We start from the raw sequence: 10,741 nt of genomic DNA, 5'->3' as shown, positions 1-10,741 counted from the left end.
CGGTTAGCCATGGTTTGTGAAAGCAAGGTTGGAAGGAGTGTCACCCAAAAAAAAAACTAAAACTAAAGTACATGTGAGAGATAAACATGGGAGCCGCTCTTCGAAAGTCTGTTTGGCAAGGGGGTTAGAGTGCCCACTACCATTCGTTGACAACAACAAACACCTCTCAAAACTTTACTTTTATGCTCTCTATATGATTTCAAAACTTAAAAAGCTCTAGCACATGATTTAATCCCTGCTTCCCTCTACGAAGGGCCTTTCTTTTACTTTATGTTGAGTCAGTTTACCTACTTCCTTCCATCTTAGAAGCAAACACTTGTGTCAACTGTGCATTGATTCTTACGTACTTGCTTATTTGCATTCATCATATTACTTTGCGTTGACAATTATCCATGAGATATGCATGTTGAAAGTTGAAAGCAGCTGCTGAAACTTATATCTTCCTTTGTGTTGCTTCGATGCTTTTACTTTGAATCTATTGCTTTATGAGTTAACTCTTATGCAAGACTTTTGATGCTTGTCTTGAAAGTACTATTCATGAAAAGTTTTGCTATATGTTATCTATTTGTTAGCAACTATAGATCATTGCCTTGAGTCACTTCATTCATCTCATATGCTTTACAATAGTATGATCAAGGTTATGTAAGTAGCATGTCACTACAGAAATTATTCTTTTTATCGTTTACCTACTCGAGGACGAGTAGGAACTAAGCTTGGGGATGCTGATACGTCTCCAACGTATCCATAATTTCTGATGTTCCATGCTTGTTTTATGACAATACCTACATGTTTTGCTCAGACTTTATAATGTTTTTATGCGTTTTCCGGAACTAACCTATTAACAAGATGCCGAAGTGCCAGTTCCTGTTTTCTGCTGTTTTTGGTTCCAAAAAGGCTGTTCGGGCAATATTCTGTGAATTCGACGAAACAAAGACCCAGTATCTTATTTTTCCCGGAAGACCCCAGAACACCGAAGGAGAGTCGGAGGTGGGCCAGGGGGCCACCACACGCCAGGGCCGCGCGGGCTCCACCCTGGCCGCGCCGGCCTATGGGGAGGAGGCCCCAGGCGCCCTCCTGCGCCGCCTCTTCGCCTATATAATCCCTTTCGACCTAAAAACGCGATACGAATTAACGAAACTCCAGAAAGACTCCAGGGGCGCCGCCGCCATCGCGAAACTCCAATTCGGGGGACAGAAGTCTCTGTTTTGGCACTCTGCCGAGACGGGGAAGTGCCCCCGGAAGCCATCTCCATCGATGCCACCGCCTCCATCATGCTCCGTGAGTAGTTCCCTCATGGACTACGGGTTCTAGCAGTAGCTAGTTGGTACTCTCTATCCCATGTACTTCAATACAACGATCTCATGAGCTGCCTTACATGATTGAGATCCATCTGATGTAATCGGTGTTGTGTTTGTTGGGATCCGATGGATGATACATTATGATTAGTCTATCTATAAAGTTTGTGAAGTTATTGTTGCTGCAATCTTGTTATGCTTAATGCTTGTCACTAGGGCCCGAGTGGCATGATCTTAGATTTAAGCTCTATAATTATTGCTTAGATTGTATCTACATGTTGTATGCACATGTCTATGTCCGGAACCAAAGGCCCCAAAGTGACATAAATTGAGACAACTGGAGGGGAAGGCGTAGGTATGAGGATCACATGTTTTCACCAAGTGTTAATGCTTTGCTCCGGTGCTCTATTACAAGGAGTACCTTAATAGCCAGTAGATTCCCTTGAGGCCCGGCTGCCACCGGCTGGTAGGACAAAAGATGTTGTGCAAGTTTCTCATTGCGAGCACGTATGACTATATATGGAAAACATGCCTACATGATTAATAATCTTGATGTTCTGTCTTAATGCTATTTCAATCCTATCAATTGCCCAACTGTAATTTGTTCACCCAACACTTGTCACTTGTTATTGGAGAGTTACCACTAGTGTAGATCGCTGGGAACCCCGGTCCATCTCTCATCATCATATACTCGTTCTCATATGACATTGGAAGTAGTATCAACTATTTTCTGGTGCCATCGCCTCTGTGTTATTGCTATCGCTGTGTATTCTTGTTACTATTGCTCTCATATTACTGCTGCTTTCACATCACCCCTGTTACTAGTGCTTTTCCAGGTGCAGCTGAATTGACAACTCAGTTGTTAAGACTTATAAGTATTCTTTACCTCCCCTTGTGTCGAATCAATAAATTTGGGTTTTACTTCCCTCGAAGACTGTTGTGATCCCCTATACTTGTGGGTTATCAGTCATCCTGCTCCTCCTTGGAGCGCGACCACGGCATCCTGCGTATACTAAACAAACTAGGTTGTGGCAGAGGAACTTCCTTTTCATCTCCATCAGTAAATAACATTCTATAGACCAAACTTCCTGTACAAGAGTCAGCAAGAACACGGATTTGAGCAATGGTGAAGTGTTTTTCATGTGAGAGGGTGGAATGACAGAGGAGAGAGCAAGTGGAGGGCCAGGGGGCCAACACCAGGCCTTTGCGCGGCCTTGGTGGCAGCCGCACCACCACATGGTGTGGTGGCCTGGTGGGTCCCCCTGGGCTCCCCAGGTGCCTCTCTGCCCCTTTTCATGCGTAAAATTTTTCCGGATGTTTTCTGGAATTTGCGAGAAACTTTATTTTTGGGCAATTTTCAGAATTTGATAAATGATTCTTTCACAGAAAAACTTTTATGAAATGATGAAAAACAAACCTAACATAAATCTACAGTAATTCTAAAACATTCTAATATGGAATTTATAAGTGGACCATAGGTGAAGACATAGTTTCATTCATCCAAAATTACTTTGCTAACAAGGTTAATCAAGTCTTGTTATCAAAACAATTTTATATGAAACAAAACTTCGCAATTCACTAGATGATCATGTTACCTCAATCTTGAGAGGAATAGTCCCAACCTTCACAATATGATAATCTTTCTTCGGTATTGGCAAAGGCAAATAAAATTTACCAATTTGAATAGTCTCAATGTTATTGATGGTATTTAGACCATAATTCCTATCAATCTTCTTAGGAAAATAAACCATGTGCTCCTTGTCATCAACATTAAAAGTTACTTTTCCTTGGTTGCAATCAATAACAACCCCTGCAGTATTAAGAAAAGGTCTCCCAAGAATAATAGACATATTATCATCTTCAGGCATTTCTAGCACAACAAAGTCAGTTAATATCATGCAATTTTGAGCAACTTGAATAGGAACATCCTCACATATACCAACAAGAATAGTAGTAGACTTATCAGCCATTTGCAAGGATATATCAGTTGGTATTAATTTTTCTAGATCAAGTCTCTTATAAAGAGAGAAAGGCATAACGCTAACTTCCTCTCCCAAGTCACATAAAGCAGTTCTAACATAATTATTCTTAATGGAACATGGAATAGTAGGTATACCTGGATCTTCAAACTTCTTTGGAATCTTGCCATTAAAACAATAGTTAGCAAGCATAGTGGAGATTTCCTCATTTGGAATCTTTCTTTTATTAAGACAATATATTTCATATATTTTGAATAAGGAGGCAATTTAATAGCACCAGTCAAAGGAATTTGCAAAAACAAAGGTTTCGTCCATTCACAGAACTTGTTATAGTGTTCTTCCTCCTTTGATCTGTGTTTCTTATCAGTGAAATGCATTGGTTTTTGCACCCAATGTTATTTCTCACTACCATGTTTATTAGCAATGAAATCTTCCTTAGTGTAATTTTTATTCTTAGTATGTTTTTCAGGTACCTTTTCAATTTCTTCTTTATCGGAAGCATCACTTTTATCATTACCACTTTTAGTTTCAGCATCAGAGATAGATATACTATTAGGATCCTTAGAAGGTTTAGAGGATTCTACAACAGTTTTATGTTTTTTCTCCTTTTTCTTAGATTTAGTCCTAGCATCATTAACTCGTTGAGAATCTTGTTCAATTCTTTTTGGGTGTCCCTTAGAATATAGAGGATCCTGGGTAGAAACACCACTTGTAGTTCTTATTCCATAAGCATGTTTTTCTCTAGAAGCATTAACTAGCAAATCTTTTTGAACTTTAGTGAGATGATCCATTTGTGTTTGAACTATTTGAAAATGCTTAGCAATCATTTTAACATCATTAGAGGTTCTTTCCACAATATCAAGCAAATTATTAATTGCTCTAGAATTTTTCATTAGATGATTTTGCACTCTCTTATTAAAGTTATCTTTCTTAACAACATAATTATCAAATTCATCCAAGCATTGACCAGGAGGTTTAGAGTAGGGAATATCTCTAGTATCAAAACGTTGGTGAGAGTGTGCCTCAATAATGTAAGAGCGAGGAATTGGCTTACATAATTCTTCTATAGGTGGTAGATTCTTCACATATTCAGATTTAATACCCTTCTCCTTTAGAGATTTCTTGGCTTCGCTCATCACTTCATCATTTAATTCAATCATTTCCCTCTTCTTCAGTGTTTATGTTGGCGTAGGGGTCGGCATAGGTGTAGTCCAATCATCATAATTTTGGCTTATTTTGGCCAATAATTTCTCCGCTTCGGCAGGAGTCCTTTTCCTGAAAACACAACCAGCACAACTATCCAGGTATGTCCTAGATTCAACAGTTAGTACATTATAGAATATATCAAGGAGTTCATTTTTAGCTAATGGATGTCTAGGTAGTGCTCTAAGTAAAGAACAAAATCTTGCCCAAGATTCAGGCAATTTCTCTCCTTTTATCTGCATAAAGTCAAAGATTTTCCGTAGAGCAGCATGTTGAGCACTAGCAGGGAAATATTTCTGAAAGAAAGCATTAACCAAACCAATAAGACTATCAATGGATCCTGGAGACAAGTTATCATACCAAATTTTAGCAGCACCTTTCAAAGAGAAAGAGAAAATTTTGGTGACAAAGTAAGTGTGTTTCTTAATATCATCAGAGAATAAATTGCTAAAGTAGAGAGCTCATTCATATGTTTCATAGCACTTTCATTTTCAGTACCACAGAATTATTCTTTCTCAACAATAGGTATGTAAGATAAATCCAAAGAGAAATCATAATCCTTATCCCTAATGTTTATGGGAGATGTGGCAAACTTAGTATCAGGAGACAGTTTATATCTAAAAACTCGTCTAGCAAGAAGACTTTTAACAACACTTGCATCACTAGTAGCATGGAATTCATCAATGAAATCATCATCCAGTTCAATAAAAGATTCATCAAGATCATCACTAGGATCCCCTCTAGACTCAGGTGAACCAACATGTGTAATAATATTATCAATTTGTTTAGCCCTACTAATTGTAGCATCTAGGAAAGGACCTAGCGAACCACTCTCATCAAACACAATAGAAGTATCATCAAAACTTTTAGGTTCAACAGAAGTAGCAGTATGTGCATGCGGTGAAGTAAGAAGCTTACTCATAACATATGGCGAATCAAGAGCAGCAGACATGTTCAGAGTTGTACCTCTTCTTGTAGTGGATGGCAATATAGGTAATTTCTCACGAGGCTTCCCATAATGGATGGATGTCGGCGAACAATATCACTTCCAAATAGACTTATAAATAAAGCTATGCTCCCGGCAATGGCGCCAGAAAATAGTCTTGATGACCCACAAGTATAGGGGATTGCAACAGTCTTCGAGGGAAGTAAAATCCAAATTTACTGATTCGACACAAGGGGAGCCAAAGAATATTTATTAGCTTTAACAGCTGAGTTGTCAATTCAGATGCACCTGAAAATAGACTTGCTCGCAACAGTTTATTAGTAGCAACAATTTGATAGCAGTGATAGTAGTGAAGTAACAACAGTAATGAAAAAAAAATAGCAGTAGCGATGATTGCAGTAGACAACAAGATTAAAATATTGTAGTCGTAGGGATGGATTAATGGGCGCTGTATGGATAAGGGAGTTCATATAATAAGCAAGACATGGGCATTGCAAGTATAATGATAAAATCATCCTAGTACAAAGTAACCATAGGTGTGTGTTCCTATTCAGTCGTGCGTGCTCGCAATGAGAAACTTGCACGACATCTTTTGTCCTACCAGCCCGTTGCAGCGGGGCCTCAAGGAAAGCTACTGATAATTAAGGTACTCCTTTAATAGAGTACCGGAGCAAAGCATTAACACTCCGTTAACACACTGATCCTCACATCGCAGCCATCCCCTCCGGTTATCCCAATTGTTGTCACTTTGGGGCCTCGGGTTTCAGACAACGATATGTGTATACAACTTGCAAGTATGATAAAAAAAATTATACTTATGAATCAATAACATGTTCAGATCTGAGATCATGGCACTCGGGCCCAAAGTGACAAGCATTAAGCATAACAAGTTGCAACAATGTCATAAATACTAACAACGGATACTAGGCACTATGCCCATAACAGTTTTATAGCTATTACATGACCAATCTCATCCAATCCCTACCATCCCCTACAGCCTACGACGGGGAATTACTCACACATGGATGGGGGAATCATGGATGATTGATGGAGAGGCGTCGCTGATCGCGATGATCTCCTCCAATTCCCCATCCCGGCAGAGTGCCAGAACGGAGTTTCTGGTCCCAAATTGGGGTTTTTGGTGGCGGCGGAGCATCGGAACTCTTTCTGGAAAAACGTCGAACTCCCTGGTATTTTCAGGTCAGGGGCTTTATATAGTGTGAAGGAGAGGTCGAGGGGTGGTCGAGGTGGCTAGACCACCCCTAGGCGCGGCCAAGCCTGGCCCGTGCCTAGGGCTGGTGTGGGCGCCTCGTGGCCCCCCTCCGTCTCGTATTCTGGCTCTGTTAGTCTTCTGGTGAAATATGGATTTGCAATATTTTTTCGGGAATTTTCCTGAAAGTTGCATTTCTGCACAAAAACGAGACACCAGAACAATTCTACTGAAAACACCGTTAGTCCGTGTTTATTGTATTTAAAACACACAAATTAGAGGGCAAACAACAGAAAACGTGTTCGGAAAGGAAGATACGTTTTGGATGTATCAAATACCCGAGATCTCTGACCGCCCTCTGCTCAAAAAGAAAAGAAGAGATCTCTAACCCTAATCTAGAAGAGTCGTTTCCCTATCTCATCTGGCCGCTACCTGTATTTGTTCCCCTTTTCTGATTCCACCCACAATCTTGTTCCTCCTCCGTCTTGAACTGCTCTGCTCTGGCCGGCGATCGTCAAGATCCGTCCGAGAAAATCCAATCCAGACGCCGATTCAGGTTCCCCAAGAGCTGCCTCCTCGACCGCAAACCCATCCCCGGATTGGATGGATTTGTATTTTGGGTCGCTGCTTCCGCCTGATCTCGACGAAGGCGCCGATGCCGATCCCCCCAAGAGCTGCCTCCTCGACCGCAAGCCCTTCATCGGCAAGCGCACCAACGCCACCACCGCCACCTGCAGAATCCAGGACGACGTTGCAATTCAGGTCTCCTTCTTCGCCGCCCACCCGCCTTGCATGTCCTACATCCTCGCCTGGTCCAGCGGGACTTGTTTCACCGACGAGCCCGTCGTCCTCTCTACAGACGGCGGGCTTATTCTTCTCAGCTTTGCCATCCAAACTGAGAGATTCCCGTTTTCCGACTACTACATCTACCAGCCAAGCGCTCCGTCGCTCCATCTGATCCCGCAGCCCAGTGGCAGGCGCTTGGTCGACGACCTCTGCAGAGCCGCCCTCCTCTCTCACGGTCGTGGCAGCAGCGGATACCACGTCGTCACGCTAACCATGGAGGCGGAAGGAGAGTTCCACCTCTACGTCTTCAGCTCCGACACGCAAATCTGGACCCTGAAGAAGCCCGTCTTGATACTGGAGGATGGAGCACCCAAGCTTGCCAACTACATGACCTACAAGGCTATCCCCCTTGGCGGTGGTTCCATGGCATTCGTGGACTTGTGGAATGGCATCCTCATCTGCAACGTGCTTGACGGGGGTGAAAGCCCTGAGCTCCACTATCTACCGCTGCCATCAACAGGACTCTGCCAACCATCGCCCAGCTGCTACCCATTGAGCCCTCGCGACATCACCATCAACGTCAACGGGCAAGGCAAAGGCGAGACCATGGACATCAAGTTGGCTGAGGTGGTGTATCCCTTCAACTCCGAGGGTTGGTGCACTGACACGTGGGTTGCCACCACCATGGCTATTAGTCCTTGGCGCAAACTCAAAGGTTGGCACAAGGAATCCACTCATGGCTCAGAACTCTCGCTGCCTGAAGGCCTCAACCTTGCTGGACTGCTGGACTTGAACACTCTTGGTTGTCTCTTTGTTGATATGCCCATGTTGAGCTTAGACCAAGACAACGTTGTGTGCTTCATGGCTAAGAATGATATCGATGATTACCAAGCATGGTTGATTGCTGTCGACATGGCAAAGAAGAAGCTGCAGGGAGTCAGCCTTCTGGAGGTTGAAAGAAGCCCATCACTATTCTACAGCAGCATCTCCGACCATCTCATTATGACCGCGCCTGCCAAATATCATTAATTTGGTGTTGTATAACTAATTTGCAACAATGCACAAACCAAGCTAAGTACCCTCAAAGCGGCCCATGGCCATCATATGCCGGTGAGAACATGAAGCATTTAAACTAGCAACATGTGTGATGCTATTATTCTACACAAGTCGAATTGGTTGATAATATAGATTGGCTTATATTTGCTGGTCCAGGTCCAAAGGGAGACCTGAAACGGCATGGGGATCTGCTAGAGTCATATCCTCTCAAGAAGCGGCAGCATGTACATGTGGTGTCTTCTTTGGTAGGTGAACACGGTCAGGGCTTCATGGGAGCTCATGATGCGGATGCCATGGACTCGTAACAAGAGTGAGCTTATGAAGGATTCTGGCTGCGTGTATGAGGGCTTCTAGCTGCTTTAGTAAGGACGAAGAACACTAGTGCATCCATGCTGGTTGACAGTAAGGATGAAGACTAGCAATTAGCTCTTATGCGGACACTGGACTAGCTATTTGTCTTGTTATCTGATATAACTCTGCAGTGACATTATATATTGGTTGTAATCGACAGTGCAATTGATGTTTCCTCGTTTAGTTGGCCATTGGGCGTCGAATATTTTTTGATATGTTTCATTAGTGTCTGTTAATTTTTTTTGTACTGTAATGTTTGCAATGCTGTTTTACTCCTAACTGAGTCTTATGGTTAGACTAAAATTGTATCTATGAACTATTGTCTTAATTCGTAACTGTGACATTTGCTGTTGTAGCTTTGTAATAATTTTTGTAATTGCTATCCTGGCGTGGGAATGTTATCTTGTCATCGTCTCTAAAATAGCTCATTTGGCTAGGCTTTTTTTTTCCGTTGGAATATTTTGGTTGATTCTAATTTGAAATACATGAGCATGGGACAACTCTATGCCCTATCCACATGGGCCTGAGTAGATCCGTTTGAACATCTGGGTAATTTTGTGAAACCACTTTATTCATGATGCTTCCATGTTCTGCTTTTCTTCAGTCTTGTGTGAAATTGATACAAATTGTATCGTTCGATAATTTCCTGTTTTTAGTTCATCTCTATGAGATCACAGAACAGAAGTTGCTTTTTGAAGCACAGGCCGGACACTTGAGCAAATCGGTGCATGAGGTGAACAAAACAGTCCAGAACATTACACCGCCTCTAGACCGCAAAAGTCGTAGTCGTAGCTCCGTGAACTAAAAAGAGGACCAAACGCTGTTTGCTGTCGACTCATAATAGGTGAGCTCCTCTTACTCCTTGGATTCATTTTTTATGGTGTGCACACCTAGGCTAAGATATGTTGTTTATCCCACCTTGATTCCATCTTTCATATGTGCTGCTGCTGATCGATTTTGGTTTCTAATTACTTATCAGCTGTTTTTTAGCCTTCCCTTTATCTTATTTTGGTAATAATTTACAACAAGTTTATGACAATAACATATGTTCTTTACTTAAATATCTTTTAAATTTAGTTGAACTCTTGATTATAAGTATCACCATGGAATTAGCCACGGAAAGAGCCGCGTGGAAGCTTGCTATCCATGTGTCAGAACCATGAGTTGGTTGCGAGATCTTATGGTTGCGAGATCTTATGAGTTTCACCTCTAGCCTACCCTAAATTGTTTGGGAATAAAGGCTTTATTAAACTCTTAATTATAGGTATTTTTCTTGTGAAGTTGTGATTGAGTCGAACCTCGGGAAAGCTATGGAGCTTTTAGCTTGAATTGCATGGATTAAGTGAAACTGGAGGTGTTCTTTCTTTGTTTGTGGGACTGTTTTGTTTGGCTCATTCTCTTGATGTTGTTTTCTGTCTCCTTATATTCATGTATTCGTCCTGTTTTTTGGCTGTTCATCTGCTGCGCTAAATCAGGTCATTCACGGAGCAGTTATAGAAGCAATGTTGTGGTAGGAACAAATAAAAATCAAGTCACTTTTCTGGTGCACGGACATGATCTATTAGAATATACTTCATAATAGCTACTGTAACTTAAAAAAATAGTGGCCTGGGCACTCAACGTTGTTTGTACTTCTATATCTATATTTGTAATATCTCGAGTCTCAAGTCTAAATTCATGCAGACCAACCAAGCAGCATACGTACTCCAGCAGAATCTGTTGCTAGCTGGTCTACGAGATACAGGTATAAAAGTAAACTTAAATTTATTTGGTGGCAAGACCTGATCAACCTTGTTAACAAATACTTTTTATATGCATAGAGGAGGTAAACAACATTTCTTTCTTCCTCCACTTATTCTACTTGCTGTAGCACTTTTGATTTGCAAAGTTCCTTAGTTGTATACAAATTTCAAAA

General features: G+C 41.6%; 1 protein-coding gene across 1 annotated transcript; it reads left to right on the top strand.

The window, feature by feature from the left end:
* The first annotated feature begins 6,986 nt into the window (after positions 1 to 6,986).
* LOC127313620 (uncharacterized) lies at positions 6,987 to 9,017 on the top strand. The gene is made up of 2 exons (XM_051344104.2): positions 6,987 to 8,529; positions 8,632 to 9,017. The coding sequence occupies exon 1, from the start codon at positions 7,237 to 7,239 to the stop codon at positions 8,446 to 8,448; it is 1,212 nt and encodes a 403-aa protein (XP_051200064.1). The 5' UTR covers positions 6,987 to 7,236; the 3' UTR covers positions 8,449 to 8,529; positions 8,632 to 9,017.
* Positions 9,018 to 10,741: the final 1,724 nt, after the last annotated feature.

Source organism: Lolium perenne, chromosome 7 (genome assembly GCF_019359855.2).
Source record: "Lolium perenne isolate Kyuss_39 chromosome 7, Kyuss_2.0, whole genome shotgun sequence".
Lineage (NCBI taxonomy): Eukaryota > Viridiplantae > Streptophyta > Magnoliopsida > Poales > Poaceae > Lolium > Lolium perenne.
The sequence above is the reverse complement of the archived record's forward strand: the minus strand, read 5'-3'. Positions and strand labels throughout refer to the sequence as shown.